The sequence below is a fragment of the Peromyscus maniculatus genome, chromosome 5 (genome assembly GCF_049852395.1).
Source record: "Peromyscus maniculatus bairdii isolate BWxNUB_F1_BW_parent chromosome 5, HU_Pman_BW_mat_3.1, whole genome shotgun sequence".
NCBI classification, from domain to species: Eukaryota; Metazoa; Chordata; class Mammalia; order Rodentia; family Cricetidae; genus Peromyscus; species Peromyscus maniculatus.
This window is the reverse complement of record NC_134856.1, coordinates 96368316-96390642: the sequence shown is the minus strand read 5'-3', so window position 1 is coordinate 96390642 and position 22327 is coordinate 96368316. Positions and strand designations below refer to the sequence as shown.

Here is a 22327-nt window from a genome sequence, read left to right as displayed (position 1 = left end):
AATGAATTTAGTGATCAGTCTAGGGGTGCCTGAGGGCACATTGCATGTACTTTAGTAAGGATATCTGCTTCTTGGCTTCTGGGAAGACTCAGTGGGCTCTGGACTCTTGGACAGAGAACTACAAACTGATTCCTCCCACATCTCTGTGTTTCTTCCCCCACTAAGCCATCCATGAAGTTGGGCTAAACCCAACTTAAGTGCAGACAGTCACAGGCCATGTCTCATGGGATACTACTATCTATAGGACTCTTAATTCAATCCACAGGCTGTTCTTTCCTTCTTTCTAGCCACACGGTATCTGTGTTTTATCTGCATGGCTGCAGCCACACAATCTCATCTAGAGCCTTAATTGTAGCAACAGTGCCAGGCATCTATGGGAGTGGCAGCATTCCTTCTATGAGCTATGGCTTCGTTGTTGGTTGTTCCTTGAGGAGGCTCAGTGGCTTGAAGGAAACTGGCCCCAGCACAGCCAGTGATGAGTAACAGGACTTTCGGATACACCTTGTTCTGCAACAGCCATGGGCTGGGATCTGGTCATAGCATACAAGACATATAGAAGACACAAGTGTAAGTCTAGTTTTAGCAAGTTTATTTCCAAACTGAAGTGGCAGTATGTATAAGGTAACAGCATGTGATGACTTCTAGGGATGTGTGCTACAACATGCATGTTATAAAGCGTTTCCAACATATACATACTAGGTTTCATGCTCAATAAATAATCCCCCCAATGAATTTTCATTTTTACATAAAAATAGAATATTGCACTCTTAACAAGACCAGATATTTTGCATATTTTCTCTTTAGATAATGATGAAACTTGGTCCTTTAAAAAAAGCCAAGACTGCATAGCATCCCTATTCTAATAGGAGACTAATTTGAAGTTCTCAGTAAAAAAATGAAAGCTAGATAAATAGCTGAATTTTTAAAAACAAATCAATCACTTCAACGTGAGTAGGAGTAATGTTATCTCTGCTCATAAGTGAACCTCAGGAGTAACATGTGGCCCATGTCAATGTGACCTAAAGGTCTCCTGAGGCCCTGCCTCTCCCATGCCTGTCCTCACAGCAGAGACTCTGGAATTGCATTTTGTAGATACAAGCAGAATGTTTTACAAAGTCTGGAAGTTACAAAAGTAGTTCTGTAAACATTATATGAGTCAAATTTCCAAAACAAATGCACAAGTCATTCACAGGCAGCAACACATGCTTCTACCCCATGGTGACACGTTTCTGAGCCTGCCCACAGTTTTCAAAGCCACTAAAACAGCACCTCTAGTAAAAATCCAGCCGTCCCAGCGAGGCACACATGGCGTTCCAGACTAGGAGCTGTCTTCACATGCCATGGTGCACACCTCGGGCTTCCCACCTTCCCCAGGATTCTCAGATGGCAGCTTTGTAGGAACAAGTAAAACTGGTTTCCTAAAGCAACTCATTCTGCCTTCTGCTTGACACTTGCTGACTTCTTTTCCTTCACGGTTCTGTCTCACAGCAGAACACTCTCTTTGTGGACTGGATTAGCTGCTGTGCCTCCACTGTGGAGTGCCGTCTGGAACTTTCGATTACAGATGGTCAGCGTTCAGTGCTCTGTCAATGGCATTGTTAATGGCAAGTCCTCAAAGATTGACCATTATATTTGAAAATTCGTCACTGAAGCAAGGGTATTGATGCCTAGTGTTATGGATTTTAAGTTCCTCTGAGGAACAAGGATGTGTATGAAACCAAAAGTACCCGTACTCTTGCCCGTGGCTCGCAGGAAAAATCTAGCTCTTCTTTGGGCAAAGACAACTGACGAAAACAGCCTAGTGTGATGCCTCAGCAGTTCTCTTTCTGTTCAGATATTCCGGAATGTGTTTGGTGCAGAGGCACCTACTGAATAATTTGCTTCTCAAAGAAAGCAATTGTCGAGTCCTGAAAAATTCCTAGTTTTTTCTTTTCTTTTTATGAGCGGAATGTGTGCTTCTAGGGGATATACTAGAAATTTTAAAAATATAATTTCTAGTATTTTAGATAAATAATTGGCCAATTTAAGTTCTGCTGTTTCTTTTTGAAAGAAAAGGAGACTCTAATCTTGGATTCAGCATACCTTCTTGGGAAAAAGCATCAAGATTCTGACTTTAATTTGCCTCAAAAGACCTGAAACTTTTTGGCTGGTGCATGCTGACCCAGCCTTCCACACCACTATGGAATGAGGGCAGGGCCTTACTCTCAGGACCCTGAGGCTGTGGAAGTGTGCACAGAGGGACAGGTGTCATTACTGGGTGTCTGCTTAGGCATCTGGTGCTGCAGCGGCTGGAGCCAGCTCCGTGTATGGTGCTCACGTCCTCGGGGAACGGCCCTCTCTTCATCCAGCTGCGTAGCTGCTGAGGAAAGAGTAGAACATGGGCTGCTTCACGCGCTGCTGGTCCTTCCGACACCATGCGATCACTGTCCCATCACTGTTGGCCGTGTACAAATGGTGGCCATCGCAGGAAAACGTAAGGCTGTAAAGAGCAAACCACGTCCATTACAGTCCTTAAACCAGTTCTGCAGACTGTGATGCTAAAACTATGGTGTCTCCACTCCAGAGTCCTATGTGAAAAGGCTGCTCACAAACTGTCCGAGTCATACATGGAAAGACTGCCCGCAAACTGTCTGGGCCGACCTATTCTAATATAGTCGCCCTCCTGACAAGGCTCAGGGCTCAGTTTAGCTAGAATAAAACTGGAGCCCCAGAGATCAGGCTGGGAAAAATTTCACAAAGATATCATATTTTCCCCTTAAAAATTAAATGACATTTAGCTATTTATTTATTTGAGGCAGGGTCTCTCTATGTAGACCAGGCTGTCCTGGAGAGACAGAGGGAGAGAGAGAGAGAGAGAGAAAGAGAGAGAGAGAGAGAGAGAGAGAGAGAGAGAGAGAGACAGACAGACAGACAGACAGACAGACAGACAGACAGACAGACAGACAGACACAGAGAGCTGCCTCCCTCTGCCTCCCAACTGCTAGTATTAAAGGTGTGGGCCACCACACCCAGCCCTTAAATGACATTTGTTTTAAGGATATATTTTGTTTCTCTGGAGGAAAAAGGTGAAACAATGTAACATTAATAGATAATTAAGGTTCATTAACATTTAAATTCAATTTAACTAAGTATAATTTGAAAATCTCAACTACTGATTGAGTTTTACAGTCAAGTTTGTAAGCCCAGTTCAGGGTGACTGGCGTTTGTTTTATCAAGCACATCCCTGTGGCGGTCACATGACTGTCATCGCAAAGGAGGAAGTGGAAAGAACAGTTTCTATGGTTCCAGAAGCTTCCTAACCCGTCTTTCAGCTAGACACAGAGTTCCACATGACAGGAATGTGTTGGTTTGTTGCTGGTAACAGGAAATTTGCTGCATGAAGCCTTCACACATACACTCTTCTGGTCTACATGCTTTAGTTCTCTAACAAAAATTCAAATTATTGTATGAAGAATAAAAGGTGGTGGTAGGTTTTACCTTATGATAGGCTTATTTGATTTAGGAAATGTAATTTCTCTCACAGGCTTCAGGTCCCATGTGCTCCATAACCTGGAAGGAAGAGCCGTTATTATTCAATTATGATAAATGCAAACTAAAACTGCATGCACCGAAAACCACACCCATGTGTTTGTTGAGTTACCAGGCTGCCCTACTGCAAAGAACAGGACTGCAGATGGGGAGTCTGCAGGGCTGCAGGTGGAAGAAGAACTCTGCATCCTTTCATATGGTTAATGTTTCACAGGTAACAATACTTTCAAACTGCACTAGCTTCACTATTTAGAAACACAACAGGGATAAGGACCTATACCCCAAAGTGACTTTAAATCTCTAAGTACTACATATTAAGATGCTTAGACATTAAAATTCATTTCTCAAAACTATAGTGATCCATGATTGGGAAGAAAAGAGTCAAAGTCTTTCTTACCTCACAATGCCATTTTCTAGTCCCCCGGCAATGACATTGATGGACACTCCCTCAGGCTGGTTGGAGAAAGCTACAGAACAAATGATTTCTCTGCAGTGGACATGTCCAACGAGGTCCCCATTCACTGTCCAGAGTCTTAGGTCACTGCCCCCTCCAGCTGAAACACCAAATCATCCCACAGATCACCAGAATGTAGGGGTCCATAAGGGCCACTCTTGCTTACTCAGAGATACAGCTCACAGGGAGCCCTGATTAAAGACTGAATGACTACACAGAGTTGTACAGTCTTAGGCACCAGTCCTCCATGGCAGTGACCAATGATGGAGTGAAACAGTAACAAGGGAAATCAATCTTTGGGTGATTACATTTCCGTGGATGAACTGGCAGCTCTTAATTATGTTTGGAAGTACCTAGAACACCACTCTCCAAGAGAAAGAGAAACACTGTGAGGCCATCAGAAAGAAGCCACTTAAGGGAGCTGGGGAGATGGCTCAGTGCGTTAAGTGCTTGTTGTGTGAGCAGAAGGGACTGACCCAGATCCCTGGCACCTACATAACAGCCAGGGATGGTAGTTCATGCGTGGAACCTCAGTGTGGGGGAGGCAGACCCAGGCAGACCGTGGGGACTGCTGGCCAGTGAGTCTGGGTGGAATGGTGAGCTCTAATACGTGAAACTGAGAGAGCCTCTCTCCAAACACAAGACAAAGAGCAGGAAAGATACTGAAAGTCAACCCCTGGCCTGCACACAGACAAGCATGTGCGGAGCAGGGCACCGCCCCCCCCCCCCCAAGCACAGAATTGGCTTAAGCCAAGCATGGTGGCATACACCAGCAATCCAAGCGGTTTGGGAGGCGGGAGGATCATGTCTTAAAAATAAATAAATAAATAAACCCAAAGTGATTTATGTGACTTTAAAAAGAGAAAAAAAAATAGTTGCAGAAAAAAATGATATGTATTTTTTAAAAAGCAAATTAATTCTTAAAACCTTAATCCTCAGAATATCTAAAATGGGATTTTATTCATGAACACAGAACTAAACTAAGTTTTTATTTTCAGGGTCTATAGAGTGAGGGGCTGGGGAGATGGCCCAGTGCATAAAGCGCTCAGTGGGTAAAGTCAACTGGACACCTAGCCTGGCTATCTGTGAGGGGCTCTCAAGATTAAATTTAACTGTGAACGTCCGTGAGGTATTGTCTTAGTAAAATTCATTAATGTAGGAAGACATGTCTTCATTGTGGTCAGGACCATTCCCCGATTTGGGGATCCCGGACTGTATGAAATGGAGAGGGCGAGCCGAACACCAGCTTTTCGTGCATTAATTCTCTGCTCCTGACGGTGGCTGCTCCAAGCGCCTGCCCCCCTGACTTCTCTCCCGAGAGACTCCCCTGGAACTGAGCCGAAGAGGCTCTTCTCCCTTAAGCCGCTCTTGTCAGATATTTTATCTGAGTGACAGGTGATGAAACTGACCATAAAAGCTGTAACACCGAGCCCTGGACTCCCACGGTGAGACAGAGGGTGGAGAGAGTCCCTTGAAGCCTGTGGGCCAGCGAACCTGGTGCACCACAGCCGTGAACAACAAAAGAGACTCTCCTCTGGCAGGGCTTACAGCAGAAGAAAATGCTACATAAGTCAATGAAGATGGGAAGTGGAGCTGGTGCTCACAGAGCCTTCACCCCCTGCTGACTAGAGTTCAGGGCACTGGAGGATGCTCTCCACTGCCAAGGGAGAAAGGCAAACACCAACCCAGCTATAAACCTTCCATCTACACTGGTGACCTGTCTGTGAGGTGCCCAGTGCAGCAGTAGCACACAGCCTATGGGAGTAACCAACCAACATCGGATCGGATTCAGGGCTACTCCACCAGACAGACACTGCTTGGATGACCACGAACACCCGAGACTACACAGGCCAGGGACTTCCGGGAAAATCACTACAGTTCTGCAAGGAACACAGCAACAAAGTACCTCCTAAGACAACACTGCTACACTCATAGATCAGTGTCTTGTTCAGCCAACATTAGAGAAAGCTTCCTGCTGCAGTAGACGGGAATAAATACAGAGACCCCCAGAGAGTGAGAGACCTTGGAACACTCAATCCTATATGGGATATATATCTCCATCTATTCCTTCCCCACAGGGCTCAGGGAACCCTGCAGAAGAGGAACCAAAATAAACGAGCTATTTTAAGTTGCTGTTGTCAGAGTATATTGTCACAGCAAAAGGAAAAGTAAAACCATCACACTTGTCAAAAACTTGTTTTCTAGCACAAGGAAGGCGCAAAGCTAATGGTTAAAAATCAAAAGCAAAGCGGTGTAGAAAACAAAAGCCAAGAAATTTCAAATAATTAGGTAACAATAACTTGTTTAAGTGTACTCAAATACATTTTTCCACCTATCGGGAAAACTTGGAACTTCTGCCTAAGGTGAGAAGTCAGTGTGGGTCCTTACACTGTAATATACACCCAAGCTATGGCCAAAGTGCTTACACTGAAGGGAACCGAGAGAAGCTCTAGCCAGGAACTGGGTAGCCCTAGGCTTCGGCTGTGGACAACTCACCCGAGTCACACACAGTAGCAATGTCACCTGATGTTTCACTGGCAGAGACGGCTGTCACAGGGCTTTTGTGTCCTGCCAGACTTTGTACATAGCACAGCCTGAAAAAAAAATGACATGAATTCACAGCTCCAGTCTTTTCTGTCTCCTTTCCTCAAGAGGAGTAACTCTTACTCTGAGGCATCTGATTTCTTACTTTCACAAGACTATAGAGGTACTCTATACCTATAAGCATGTGTCTCATGCTTAAATTGACAACCTGGAGACATGATTTTAGTGTATTTATTATATACTGTAAAATACGTAATATTTCAAGCAGCCATGTCTGGCTGAGAGACTTTTGTACCTGTTTAGGTCCCACACGATGCAGGTCCCATCTCTGCTCACACTTATCATCACACTATATGGCTTGCAGACACACAAGCTGGTTATCTCTTCCGTGTGTCCATAGAGATGCATCTGACTCTCCATCTCAATTTCTGAGGGCTGGAATTTGAATATTAAGCAAAGTATGAGATGAAAACCCCATAAAATGATCCATAATATCTCAAAATTAAAAATATGTCTCAACCTTCTTATCTGATCATTTTTCAATCCTATTCAATTTAAATGATAAAAGTTAATAAAGAATTATAACAATTTAAATTGCTCAATTTCAATAGCTTGTTTTGCCTTTTATTTTTATTTGTTCTTGTTTAGTCTTTGTTAAAGGCACATGTATTTTTATAGCTCATAATATTGCTATACAAATAAATTTCTATTTTGTATTTTATATTATTTTGCATTTCCACTTTTGATAGTATCTTCAAATGATTTTAATTGTATATAACACTCCATACAGTTACCACAGTTGAGTACCTGATATTTAAAACTGTTTTCAAAAAAATAAATAAAAAGAATTGAAAAAAAAACTGTTTTCAAGTTATATATAATGCCATAAAAAGTTTTGTTCCTCTTCTTAATCTGACAGGTACCAATGCTGTGTCCCTTCTCAATGACTACAGATGGACTTTCAAAAACCAATTATGTCTGAAGGCCACATGGCTATGGCCGGCGTTTTTAATGGAGTGTTTACTATCATTGGCATTTCAGAATTTCCCATTCAAGAAATGCGGGCTGCCTCACCCCTGCTGAGTAAGCAGCTCTAGGTTCCCAGGGTGGCATCTCCTAGGTGTCCCTCCCTGCTCCTGCATGAGGCATCTTGTCCCCTGTCTGCACGCCCAGCTGGGATCCACTCAAGAGCTAACCAAGACCATCCCTGTGTATGTTGAGCTTCCTGTGGGAATTGTCTACACTCACTCTATCCTAGGTGACCTCAGTCCTTATAACTTTCTCTTTCAGTGGTTCACCTAATTCTTGGCTCTGTTCTGCTCTGGATTTCCCCAATCTGGGGCCCCCCTGGTGGTTAATGTCAATTTCCACAGTGTTTTCAACTTCTCTGAATCAACTGGAGCTGCCCAGAGGGCCAGTTTAAAGTGGTACTATGAATCACGGGTGAAGCAACCCTGCTCTAGGTGAAGCTGGAAATCCAGAGATACAAACACAGCAGCAGGCCGAGAGCCACAGGGGAAGACAGAGCCTAGAAATTCCAAGCAAGAGTGAGGTTCCAGTGGAGAACCTCAAGGACACACTTGAGGACTCATTTCATTACAGACACCAAAGCCCAGGATGAAGCCAAAGGTGGGTCTGCATGGGGCTGCATGAGGTGCTGAGGAGCTCCTGATGGTGCTGATGGTGGTGCTGATGAGGACTTGGGCAGTTCCTGTCTTCAGACTTCTCAGGGTCCTGATGATGTTAAGGGTCTACCCAATGTCCCAGTTCAGGTCTCTGTTCCCACAAGAACTACAGACTTTCAAGAGGGCTAAGGTCATTGGTATCGAGGAGTAATTACTGCAGAAGGAGGTCATGTGTATCTTCTATTTCTTCCCCAGGGCCTGGGACCTTGGCAGTTGCAGATGCAGGAGCATCGCATGGCTTTGCAGACTGAACTAGCCCTGATATTGAAGGTCCGGCAGAGAGTGGCTGGAGGACATCCTGGACCAACCCCTTTGTACAGTGCCCCGTATCTGCTCCAGCTCAAGGCCTGTATCCACACTCAGCACAAAGCAGGCTCAAAGTCCTAGAGCTACACCCTACTGCTTGTGCCAGTAGAAGACTCCTGGCTACCTAGAGGCTTCTGTTACCTTCAACCCCTTCCTCCTGCTCACCAGGGACCTGAAATGTGTTGCAAGGGGAGACCAGTTTCTGACCCTGGACCCTCCTGCCAAGCCTTGAATTCTATACTGCATCGGTACACCAACACTTGGTTTAAATTTATAGCTACTATGTATTTATTTGTGTGTGTGAATTCTCAAACTCTAAGCCAATAAAATGTCTATTTATTTATTCTGTTAAAACAATACCAGGCTGAATTTCTCAAGAATAACTATTATACAATCAACTATCACTTTCAGAAGATACTCTTCTATAACATTTACTTGACTTATAGATAACCACCCTGTAAATCGTATCTACCATTAACTAGAAGGCATCTTAGAAGGCTTCATTTAGAAGACTCAGACAGTTGAGCAGTAAGTGCTTAAGGTTAGGTATGGTTGACTAGCAAAGGGAGATCCTTCATAAGAACCCCTGGAAAATCCTTCCAGCAAGGACTCTGGTGTGTCTTATGTGGCACTATGGGGCTACCTTCAGTTTGTGTGAAAGCTCCCTGAAGGAACACATAAAAGCTTTCAGGACCAGGGCCTTCATGGTCAGGAGGCTGAAGAACAGAAAGAAGTGAATGCCAGAAGCCTCCTTTTGACTTCCCAGCAGGGCCAGGGCTGTATCATGGATACAGGTTGCTGAGACAGTCTGTGGAATAAGGCATCTGTACCAAGACGTGTGAAGATCTAAGTGAGCTCTCCTCAAAACTGGTAGAACCACACAGCTACGCTGCATTTCTGACACTGGGTGGGTAGTAACCACTGCTCTTACAACTCAATCACCTACTACTTAGAAGGAAAGAAAACTCTTAGCAACGAGCTGGGAAATCTGCTTCCAGGAAAATTATATAAAAGGAATGATAAGCAATATGAGCCTTCATCAGCCTGCCACAACTTAAAAGCAAACAAAACAAGTCTTGTTATATTAAGTTACAATAGGTATAACCATGATCAGCTGCATTCAAAGCTATTCTTTGTGTAATGACTCCTATACTGACATCTTAATCCTTTTCTTTTTAATCTGGTACTATATACTGTGTTGGTGCATAATTAAAAATGCAGAAATGAGGGAAACTAAGAATAAGGCTGTTTAAAGTGTCAGGAAGCAAATGAAGCAAAAATTAAAACAAACAAGAAACAAAGATAAAGCTGGTTTGAAAAGGCAACTCTGCATGGTGCATGGCAGATAGCTATCTAGAGGCAGGCTGGGACAGAGTCCTAGAAGCAAGGCAACCGAGTGCAGACTGAGATGCCTGGAGGTACCGGCAGCCATTAATGGGACAGTGAGATGTATAGGGAAGAGGTGTTTGAGAGTAAACAGGAGAGATGAAAAGGAGACTTTCTGGACGTTGTAACACTTCTGGACTCAGGTTCCTTAGCGACCATGGCACGTAAGAACCTCACCCCCAGGCTCCATAGAGTGCTCTGTTTTTCCCATTTCATCTTCACCAAATTATTTGCCATCTCCCAACTTAGCAGACCATGGACTCCACACCGTTGGACAAGTGGGTTCCCCCACTTTTGCTGACCTCTTCTCCACACAATAGTACCCAGTTTAAGGATAACCTTGGCTCCCTGATGCCTAGCAGGTAGGTACCTCTCTCCTCATCCCATCCTTTCCTATGTCCTGTCCTAGCCTCCATCCCAGCCTTCAGGGATGCGTATCCTGGCAGGCTCTCCAGGGTCTCTCCAGGGTGCTGACTGGCGCCCATTACTCCTGCTCAAATATGTTAGTGACTCCTCTGATAAGAGACAGAAACAGTACTACAGTCACATTTAACCCCCAGGGTCAGGGCAAACTTTAACAAGGGACTTACCCTAAGAACTTGGGAACAAAACTGTGCTAGGAATAGTAGTTCCACTCAGAAAAATATATTTAATAATATAATTTTAAAGTTGTTATGGAAAAACAATAGTCAGAGACGATTCTTAGTTAGAAAGACTATTACTTTATCTTGCCACATCCTGTACAGTACCACAAGGTTCAAGCAAGGAGAAATTAAAAGGTAGCATTGTATAACATGTCTCTTTTTAAAAAAACTGGCTTATTAAATAAAAGAAATTAAGATGGCTACTTAGATTTTGCTGCCAGACTAGGAGAGTGACAGAGTTTCCACACTTTTGAGTACAGAGGGTAGAAATCATGTTATAGACACTCTTTCTAAATGTTCAAGCTGATACTGAGAATACAGGCAAGATTCAAATGTCATGAAAAAAAAAGCTGTGTGGTGGCTCACAACTGGAACCCCAGGACTTGGTTGCCTGAGGCAGGAGGACTGCCAGAAGTCTGAGGCCAGCCTAGTCTACAAAGTAAGACCCTGTCTTTTTTTTTTTTTTTTTCTTTTTCTTCAAGACAGGGTTTCTCTGTGTAGCTTTGTGCCTTTCCTGGAACTCATTCTGTAGTTCAAGCTGGCCTCGAACTCACAGAGATCCACCTGGCTCCACCTCCCGAGTGCTGGGATTAAAGGCGTGCGCCGCCACCGCCTGGCTTTGTTTGTTTGTTTGGTTTTGGTTTTGTTTTTTTTTTTTTTTTTTTTTTTTTTGGAGCTGAGGATCAAACCCAGAGCCTTGAGCTTGCTAAGCAAGCCCTCTACCACTGAGCTAAATCCCCAACCCCAAGACCCTGTCTTAAAGACAGTCGTGAAAAAGTCCAAATGCAAAGCAGATCATATCTCAAAATACTATGTGTCTCTGAAGCAAAAAATAAGATCTTTATGGTTATTTTCAAAATTCCTCATTGCTCCTAATAAACCTAATTCTGAGTTAGGTCTGTGACCTTCCACTTCCTAAGCGCTAAAATAGGGAGGAGTTAACACATGTTTTTTTTTTTTTTTTTTTTTTTTTTAAGATTTGTTTATTTATTATGTATATAGTGCTCTGTCTGCATGTGTCCCTGTGGGCCAGAAGAGGGCATAGGATCTCATTATAGATGGTTGTGAGCCACCGTGTGGTTGCTGGGAATTGAACTCAGGACCTCTGGAAGAGCAGTCAGTGCTCTTAACCTCTGAGCCATCTCTCCAGCCCCAACACATGTTTTAAGTTAGCCCTACACAAGGATGCCTCACATCATCCAGGCTTTCCTTGGTGACATAAAGGTCCACACCACGTGCCAGGGCGCCCAGACCTACCGTGCTGCTGGACAGCCTGTTGGTGTAGGCTGTGATGACACCACACTTGCTCCCAGTGAAGAGCTGACAACTGTCAGGGACCCAGGCACAACTGGTCACCTTTGAAAGAACAAACCAAAGATGAACATGTGTTAAAAAAAATAAGAGATACTTCTCATTTTCTGAGAACTTTTCACAAAAATACATGATCCCAAATCCTGGGTAAACATTTTGCTTGATATGATCAGAGCAGAAGCAGATGTAACCACAGTACTTTCAACAATTTTTAGCAAAAATGTTTAACAATTATTTCCGGATTACAAGGTATTAAAAGCAATGGTGTATAATTTTACATTTTTATACACATTTGTTTCTTAGAAACTTAACACAATAATAGAGGATCGGTCAGAGCTGGAGTGTGAATGTGTGAGTGCTTCAAACATCTATGCACTGGTCTTTTGTTTTGAAATAGGGTCTAATTGTGTATCCCAGGTTGGCAATGGAACTCAAGATCCTCCAACCTAAGCTGCTTAAGTGTTGGAAGCCACCAAGCCGGGGCTACTGTTTTTCACTTTGGTGCATTCTCTTTCTTTCTGTGGGGAAGCAGTGTGTATGTAAACATAGGTGTCGCTCTAACAGTTGTGAATGTTGTGAAACAGGAAAGGGAAAGATGAATGCGAAGGATTACTCCTTTAGTACAAAATTCTTCATTCCCAACCATTCAAATCGGGCTCAGCTCTCTTCATGTCCTCACAGCTTTTCCTTGACAGTTGTGGATGCCAAGCACTACATCCAAAGAACGGAGCTCCACCAATTTGTCAGCACACTGGAAGAGGTAGGCTCGTTATACATCTAACTCCCACTCTATTTTCTTCCTCCTTGCAATTCATAACAATTCCATAAAGGAGGCAGCAAGGGACATACTTATTCTGCAATATGTTTTTGTGTTTCCACTGATTTTGCAGACTCATTTGCAATTTAATTATACTGCCAGCTTTGTTATGATTCATCATTGTTTGTGTTGGATACATATTTCTATCCATATAAAATGCTCCAATATCATTCAAAACAAAAAAAAATCTCATTAACATTTCTAATAAAGGTTGTTTTTCATTGTCCCTTTATCCTGGGTTCTGTTGGCTCTGGATAAGTCCAGTAACAAATGGTGGTAGCCTTCCTTTCAGCTTATAAAACTGGCATAGCCATTTTTGCTTTTGCTGCCAACCACTTCCAGGGATGGGAACATTTCAGCACACATGAACTGTTAGTAGGTGTTTCACAGTCAAGAGAAGGGAAGTCAGATAATGGTCAGAGCCCGTCCCATGGAAAGACAGACAGAGACAGAAGGTGGCTGTGTGTTCAATTCTGCGCCTGTGATGGCTGTGGCAGTACCATGTGTCTATAGGGCATGCATATCAGACAATTTTTATAAATAACAGCAGCACATTTATGGCAGCTTTCTGAGGGAGCAATGCAAATTGGATTAGCCCAGTTTTGAAGAGGAAGAAAGACACTCTAGTTTGGAAAGGCCACGTTATCTGCCAAAGATTATGCAGTCAATGACTGTCAAAGCTGGGAGCCCAGCACAGCTCTAGGAGATGAGGCCCAGTGTCCTCTTGTTTCATCAGATGCTGAGTACCTGGGCTATTTAGGGAAAACCAGGCAACGAAGATGATACTATGGTTACAGAAAATGACCTAGCTGCAAAGCCAAATGGATCCAGGCTGAAAGCAGCTCATTTTGTTTAAACACGGCCCCAGGTTGGTACACAGAAGTGTTCATGACAACTCTTTCAATGAAGAAATAGGCAAAAACCAAACTGTGGAACCTAATCAGAAGAGTAGGGACCAGGACATCTAGAAACACTGCAAATAGCAGCTTTGGGGCTGGCATTAAGTAAATAAAACCAGTGTCAGCTGGACTCCTTCATTCCTTCCCAAGCTTCCCGGCATGCAGTCCTTATACCCACGCTTACCTGGTGCTGCTGTGAACTCTGGATGAAGTTGATTGGTGGCTCACTCTGCTTACTCTTCAGTCGTAAGATGTTGTCAGCATATCCCCAGCTCAGGATAGCGGACCACTGAATGTCTGTACTGTTCATGCTTCTCACACCTCAAGAGAAGGGGAAATCAAGTATCTGGTTGTCACTACAGTATCACGTAAAAGCTCAGACCCTGGCAAGTTAAAGGCTGACATTTATATAGCAGAATATCTTCTCCTTTCAGGTAGTATCATCCTTATCTCCCCAAAATAGAGTAATGTTGGTTTTAGTCCTTTAATAGCAGTAATAAGATCCTCAGGGTGGAATTATCTTCTCAGATAAATTTTTATAAAGACAACACTAATAAAGCTTACTCTGTTCGTGCTCGGAGACTCTTTTTCTTTAAAAATGAAACATGAACTAAACACTTGTTACAATAACTTTCTAGATATCTAGTGCTGAGTAGTCAGCATGAACAACTTGGAACGGCAGAAAGTGAACTCTGCTGGGGGGAAGCCAGACCCTCCCTAAGCGTGGGATTCAGGCTGGTCAGCTGTAGAATCTGGCATGGCAGATTACCACTCAAGAGGGTTTTGGTCTGTTCTGGTTTTAATAGCACAGCATTATGCCCTTTTGGCACAAAGACTTGGACATTCTGTGTTCTTTCTCGGGGCTGTTTACTGCCATTACAGTCAACACAGCAGGAAGAGGTATGAATACCCTTGAACATGCAATGCTTAATCTAACACCACGAGTTTTCAGGAGAGACAATGTGCTTTATTCATTCCAGAACCTGGCAGGACACACAGCACACATATGAACAAACAAACGGTTCTTAAATGAATTAGCAGCACATTGAAAATACAATTCACAGACTTTTTTCCCTAACAGCCAAATGTAGGCACCAGTTTCACAACAAAAGAACTGAGATACGCTCACAAAATACAAGCTCCTCTACATATGAGCCGCTGGCAGGAGCCTCGTGCCATGGGCTGAGAACCCTTAGTGTATCTAGCTGATAGCACCTAAGAGTGAGATTATCTTCTTTTTCACTGGGGGTGTTCTGACTGGGATTTATTTAACTCAGAGCTAGAGAAAGAAACTTTATTTAAAATAAATGAACAGTGGATTTTGAGCAGGAGTTTGTGAGAAAATTGTAATTTGGGCACATGTAGGTCTGGACTCAAGCCTTAGAGGTTCATGACATGCTATGAATGGGACAGAGAGAGTGTACTTGATATTAAAGCCTTTGGTCAGTTCTGAGGCACATTTCCCAAGAAAGTGGCCTACAGTGGTCTTAAGATCATTAGGCGACCTTGTGCAGCTGTCTATTAGGATAGATAACCACACAGAACCACAGTATTTCAGATATCAGCACTCAACGTGTCCAGGACTCTTAACACCCATCTGCAGCAAGGTGTAGTGAGCCGTCAGTCAATGCCCTCTGCGATGCTTCTGTGGACTGTCACGGTTTAGGTAAAAGCAGTGAACCCTGACTATCCCTGGTTCAGGAGGGTTAAAGTCTAATAGATTCTCATAAGTATTAGTACTTAGAATGATCCAGGCTCCATGCTAACCATTCTCATACAGCATCCTGAGGGAAGGCATTTGGTATTCCCATTTTTACAGATCAGAAGTCAGGACCTGGAAGGCTTCAGGTAACTCTCCCATGACCACACAGGTAGTAAATAGTAGAGCTTGAACACAAACAAAGGAACTGTGCTTCCAGAGACTACAGTGTACATGCATGCACACACCTAGACTGACAAATCCCAAGCCCACTCTACAGAAGTTACAGAATGAACACAGCTCTTGAGGCACAATATGGGCCCAGCATTTAGTGACAGACATACATTGGGTAGAGAATTACATGGGACACATTTAAATCCCCTAATGCTGAGTGACAAGGGTGCTGACAAAGGAGGCTTAAAGGAGGACCACAGAGCACAGGCTAGTGTTCAGCAGCTTCACATGAGCATGAGTATCCCCAGCCATTCATGTTCATGCCTAGGCCAAGCAGGAGAGCCTCTGTACTAGAGAATGTTAGCAGGAAGGACAGAGGGAGGTCCGCAGTTCTCCAGTGTCTGGGGTGACATTTTGAATTACAAAATGATGCACACCACCAAGTCCTGTTCCACATTTCAATGTTACTGAGCTGGAACCAGAGAGCTGCTTTTTGAGGCATCTGTACTTATCACTCCCATCAGTATGTGTAAACCCACAGGTGCATCTTCTGAGGCACTGGATCTATCTGTTAAATACATCTGTCCATCTTAGGAATCGAGAGCTTGATTATGCATATTTCTCTCAGACTGACAATGTTTTCATCCTGTGAGCATAGACATTTGTTCTCAACTCCCTCAGTCTCCCTTCATTTTAAACAGCACTGCATTTAACCCTCATTTTTTTTTAATATACTACATTTTAATGCCTAGCCTGCATTAAGTAAACACAATTCAACCTGGCATGGCAGCACATGTCTTTAATTCCAGCAATTGGGAGGTGGAGACTAGAGGATCTCTGAGTTCAGGCCCAGCTTGGTCTACAAAGTGAGTTCCAGGACAGCCAGGGCTACACAGAGAAACCCCTGTCTTGAAAAAGTAATAACACTGAGCAGAGCTTTTCACCAAAGACCACGCAATGTTAGAAGTCAAACAAGGCATCAGCACAGGTGAGCTGGGCACAGTTAAATCTCCTCAGAGATGCCCAGGCTGATCCTCACTATGGCTCACTTTACCTTGCTCCTTGCTGTAGGTCATCAGAAGACAGAAGTTTCGAGATAAACCACAGATGGCTCTGGTGGGCAGTGCTTGGAGTGAACCAAATCTTTCTCCATGGGGCTGGCTGAAGCAGACTACAGGTACTGGGGCACTGGGGGAGCCCACATATTCCCCCCACTTCAAGCCTTTTATCCATGACAAAGGGCTCTGCAATCAAGGAAAGTCAAGATTATGATGATTTTTAAATAAAAGGTGATAGATTATTAATTACAATATACATTCTAAACAGAAAAAAATTAGATTATAAACTCTTTGAGGCAAGAATTGTGTTATATATTTTATTTCCCCATGTTTACCATAAAAAAAGTGTTTATTTGATTTTTGTTCTGTGGTTCTGGCCTAGCTTGAATGGAAATGCCTGCTACTAATTCAAACAATTTTGAAATTCAACAAAGAAAACAAAGTTTTATTAGACACGTTTCTTTTAGGCTAGCTAAAATTCCTAAGGTTGGTATATCAGTAGGTTGATTTTGAAGGCTGACAAGCCACTTGTACATACGACAGAAATGAAGACAGGAGCATAGAAGAGCTCCCTCAGCCACAAGTTTGGGAATCAGGAGACCCCTGCTTCACGTACGTCTAGACCACCGCAGTTTCTCAGAGGATGCTCAGAATTGACTAACGGAGTATACTGAGAAGGCTAGAGCACCAGGGCTCCGGAGTGCTCAGAAATCCTGGAGAAGACAGTGTTGTCCAACAAGGACAAAGGAAGAGACCGGTTTGAGGAGCAGCAGGCCATGCACACAGAGGTAAGAGAAGACCGTAGCGGGATGGCCACACACCTGCCAAGAACAAGGACCAAAACCTTCCTCCATCCAGGCAAAAACAACCATCAAGAGGGAAATCCAGCAGGGGAGAAAACAGCTTCAGAGTTTTTCCAATGACTTCACTCTTTTTTGACTGTTAAATTCTACTAATCTCTTCTTATTAATGGATTCTCTCTGTTTTAGATATTTAAAAGTTTATTTTCTACTTTCAGAGTTTCAGAGTAAATGCTACACAAACCTAATAAAAACAATATACTAAAAAATTCCAGTCATTTCCATAAAAATATCAAATAATTTTTTCCATGTACTTTATCTCATTTTTTCCATCTGAATGAAGAAACAGGCATTGTTGACCTACATACAACTGTTTAAAAGGCACGGCAGTCAGTGCTCTATTTCTTCTTACTTAGACCACTCACAGGACAGAGTAATATGCTGTGTTGGTGGCATGGAGGAGTCTTAGAGCGGGCACCTTTGGGGAGGCTGAGTGGCAGGAGTGCTCCTGAGAAGAGAGAGGCTAACACGGGTATTTTGAGAACACGTTTTCTCTCTAAAGCCTTTATATCCTGTTTCAACCTGTCTATACTGAAGTCACTAAAAAGTGGTGTTAGACTCTGCTGATGACTGACCATTCATAATTCCTTGCCTGAAATGTTCTCTCATATGAATTACAGAGTTTAAGCTTTCTTGAGTTGTATACACAGCTAACCAGTTTTGAGTTACACACACACACTAGCCATTGTCCAATGCTGTTCTCCATTGTGTGGCATAAGGAAAGCGTGCCTTCCCTAAGTGCTGCTCCTACAGCTCTGACTAACCTCCACAATGAGCTCAAGTTCACACACGTGCAGCCGGGCTGCGTGGAGGACCCTTTTCAGCACAGCATTGCTGTTGTATGTTGGAGCTGCCTCCTGAAGGCCATGGCACAGCACTGTGTGGGAAGTCCCACTGTGGTTCAAGCAAAGACAGGCTGAACTCTGAAGAACCTGCCCAGAAGTCATCCTTTAGTCAAATGGTGAATGCCCACTGTGTGCTGAGCACTGCCCCTAGCATCTGCAGACACAGTGAGGAGCAAGTCAAACAACATCATTTTCCCATGATGCTGCATTCAGGTGAGGATGGACAGACAGACAGACTAAACAAGCACTTACGTGTATGGTAGGACTCAGAGCGTTAAGAAGCAAAACAGAGAAGACGACTGAGAAGAGTGGAGCTTCTGGCTTAGACCTGGGAGGTATGGGGGGGTCAGGGAGGACTCAAAGGAGGGGAGGTCTGAACAGAGCTTTATTGAAATGAGAGATCCACATGGGGTGGATGTGGGGACGGGCCAGGTGGAGGAAACAGTTAGTGTGAGAGTCCTACAGAGGGAATGAGGCGGCTGGCATCGTGCTCCACTGCCAGCAGATAGACTGCCTAGTGCTTTTACATACATTAGCCTTAAACAGCTAATTAGCACCGAGCACAGTTCAGGCCTAGAATCCAGCACTAGGAGAATAAAGCAATCCAGCATTCTGCAGGATCTCCAGCTCTAAGCTGGTCTGGGCTATACAGTGAGATCCTGTTTCAAAAGGCTAAAATCATCCAACCAAACCCCTAAAACCAACAACATCTTACCTATTAATTAGCAGTAAGTATCATAATAAATTAAGTGAAGTTTATTAAATTTCAGGAATATACTGTTATATTATTCTGACATGTTAAAATAAAGCATTATAGTTAAAAATAGCAACTCTGGTAATGGCTAATATGACTCATGAGCCTTTAAAAAAAATCACAAAATAAAAATCCAGTTTCCATTACAAAATTCAACATTGGTGATTTGGTTATAGTAGAACATTACTCTTTATAAATAAATGTCTTTCGGTTGACTCTAGTAATTGAATGGGTTCTGTTTGTATTTAACATACAAAACTTACAGATGTGAGCTATAAGCATGCAAAATTTACATCTATAGTTCTAAAATATTTAAGCAATATCTTTACCAAAAACATCAAAAACAAAGTCTGTGAAAATTCTTCACTGACGGTGAACCACAAATACGTGTAGTTGAGGCAGATGCTTGATTTATGTTTAAGGTCTCTTCCCTTCCCTTTAATCTTCAGTGGCTCCCTTCTACAAACACTTTGCAGCACTCTACAGTTTAAGTTCTGGTACTTTATGCTACTTTTATATGAAGAACTCTAATGAAAGCTAAAATTGGTTTTCCGTTTGAGGCCTGCTTTCTTTCATTGCAAAGAAAAATTATGCATACTTTCTATTTTTAGAGACAATATTTCCCATTACTACTACTATCCAGGGAGGTACCTCTGGTTAGTGCTTTGGGTTGAAGATGGTGATCAAGCCCAGCTGTGCCATTTACACAGGTACCAGCTGGCTCCTTTTATTTGCACAACCCTATTTAGAAGTCTGCTTGGTGAAGCTTTCCCTAGCAATAACCCTTCTGTGCTCCTTGAGAACAGTTTCTGTCTGCCCCAAAATGCTTCTTTTCCCTGGGCTGGCAAAGCACTCTCTCCATGTCACTGACGCAGCAATCACTGTACACACAGGTCACTGCTCTAGCTGCCCCTGCTGTCTTGCACTGGCTGGTGCTTATCTGTAGGCTAGGACCACACTATTCATGTCTGCACCCCTATAGCTAAGAGAGGGGCATGGCAGGAGTCCAATCAAGTTTTGCTGAATTTGACGAAAATCAAAATAACGTACCGGATAAGTGATTTCCTTGATTGGTTCTCGGGTCTCTCTGAAAGCAAACTGTACTAACAAGCCAACAGCTGCTGGAAGCTCTCCTTCAATGTTGAGCTTGGCTCCAGGTCGGCTGGCATGGGCTGTGTGGAACAGCTGACGAGGGGTCTGCCCATAGGTTTTTATCATGGTTTCTAAAGCTCGTCTCTGTACTGGATCTTCAACTGCAGAGACATCCATTCCAAAGTATGTCTGCAGAGAAAAAGTCAAAGAATATGGCATCAGCAGTGTGATGTCAGAGTTACTTAAAATGCTGATAAGAAAAGCACTTGTTTCATTTTTTTAGGTATCAATACTCTATTTTGAGTGTAAATGATTTAAAAATGTTTCTGATCAAGTTAATTTATTTGTACTGGTCTTACCAGGATCAGACAGTGATAACCAATATTTCTGAATGTGTGAACAAAATAATACATCTTGTCTAAGTGGTATTAATTAGGTGTGTTTATAAAGCATCTCAAATTTAAGGCCTGAGAGTGTAAAAGAAGGTATCAAGTAAATTACTGAAGAAACTGCATGTCCAAAGTAATGCATGGGAAAAGGCAACCAGTGAAGTTATATTGCAGTGTAGGTAAGTGAGTTCATAATGGAAACCAGCAGTGAATATGAAAAAGCACCAAGGAAGGTTCCAGGGTGAGTCACTGAAATGGCATGTTCCTTCTTGGCACTGGGCTCTGAGTATCTGTCCTGTGTGCCCCGTGAACTTCTCTTTTCTAAAGCTACAGGTCATTATTGCCATGCATCCCTGTGGACAGTCCAGGTTTTAGCATCTAGTCAATTACAGCAATCTTCACACATGTATACAATATTCTTACATTCTTACAAGTGTCACAATAAGATTTCCATGGCACTTCAGAAGTGAAATAACCTTCACGGTTACTCAACTTTTTAGAATACTGGTCTCAAAGACAGTGAAAAACATTCCAGTTAGATGAATTACCTTGTATATTTCAGTTTCTAGGTACATTTTAAATAAGAATTACTGAAAAGATGATGTAAAATAATATACACAGAAGAAGGTATAACTGAGGTCAATGTTTAAACTCATAATTGTTCTAAATTTTGCATTTCAGGATCAAATATAAATGCAGCTCAAAAATTATATCTAGACCTTTGCCTTTATTTCATACTTGATGGCGCTCAGAACACACTACCTCAGAACACAGTGCCTGGATATGTGCAACATTTGAGCTGAAGAATGTGAGGAAGGACTCTGCTCTTCCCCTAAAGCTGCTCATAAGACCTAGAAAGGGCTTCTGACCATCTCCTGAAGCAGGGCAGAAACACAGGTCCCTCCATGGAGGAAAGGCACAGCCTCAAATCTGAAGAATGATGAAGGCACACTCAGGGTACATGAGCCAAAAGGCCTCACTATTCGCCATTCACTTGCTTGGCTCATATTGCTTTTATTTTGTCACACACTCCCTAATGCTGTCCTTTCCATCAGCTCTAGTATAAAATCTCAGGTCTAAGCATTTATTGGGGGTATCCCTTCCTTAGGAAGGCTCTGATGCTAAAAAAGTTTGTACTAGGCACGCCTTCATGTTTTTCTCTTGTTAATCTCTGTTTTGTTGTGGAGTCCCCAACAAGGAACCTAAGATGGATAGAAGGAAGATTTTTCCTCCTCTATTTTCTACTGTTTTTGGTAAGACTCTTATTTGTGAACCAAATGATAATGCTTTCCTTTTTTTTAAAAAAGCGCTCTCTTCATAAACGCCTTCTTTTAGAGCTACTGTAGAACTGTTTTATTCTCCCTTCTACCGGTGCCTTGGAGGTAGCCAACATAATTTCAGAGAACAATGGAATCCAAAGAGAATTTTATCTTTGGACCACACTTTGGGCATGGATTTCTGGTATAAACAAGTTCAGATGCAGAATACCTTGTAAGGGTTTGGGGTATACATTTAGCTGTATTTGTTACAAATACTTTCAGATCTGTATCATCTACACAGACACCCTGCAGAGCAAGCCCACAGTAAATCAATTCACCTTGCTAAGTGGAAACTGGGGCAGCCATGTGTCCTGCAGGGAAAAGAGCTGATGCACTGGTCTGCACCGAGTAGCAGCAGGCAGGCAGGAATACCTTTCTCTGGTGTTCTGCCGTCTCGCCGCCTAGTCCTTCAGTCAAGACCTCTCACCCACATCACGGGAACTTTTCCTAACATGTGCAGTCAGGCCATGCAACCCACCTTCTTCCTGTTACCTCTGTCCCCTGACAGCCTAGCCTAGTAAGTGTTTCCTAAGTCTACACAGAAACATAAACTCGTACATGTG

General features: G+C 42.9%; 1 protein-coding gene across 1 annotated transcript in view; it reads right to left on the bottom strand.

Annotated features, from left to right (window-relative positions):
• Positions 1-568: 568 nt before the first annotated feature.
• The window catches only part of Lyst (lysosomal trafficking regulator), a 160881-nt gene continuing 139122 nt past the window's right edge, over positions 569-22327 (bottom strand). The window contains exons 45-53 of the mRNA XM_006980155.4: positions 20015-20245; positions 16502-16691; positions 13759-13895; positions 11805-11903; positions 6822-6961; positions 6479-6576; positions 3926-4082; positions 3478-3549; positions 569-2479 (exon numbers count right to left, since the gene is read on the bottom strand). Of these exons, the coding sequence (XP_006980217.1) occupies positions 2341-2479; positions 3478-3549; positions 3926-4082; positions 6479-6576; positions 6822-6961; positions 11805-11903; positions 13759-13895; positions 16502-16691; positions 20015-20245 (1263 nt within the window). The 3' untranslated portion in view covers positions 569-2340. The remainder of the gene's footprint in view (positions 2480-3477; positions 3550-3925; positions 4083-6478; positions 6577-6821; positions 6962-11804; positions 11904-13758; positions 13896-16501; positions 16692-20014; positions 20246-22327) is intronic.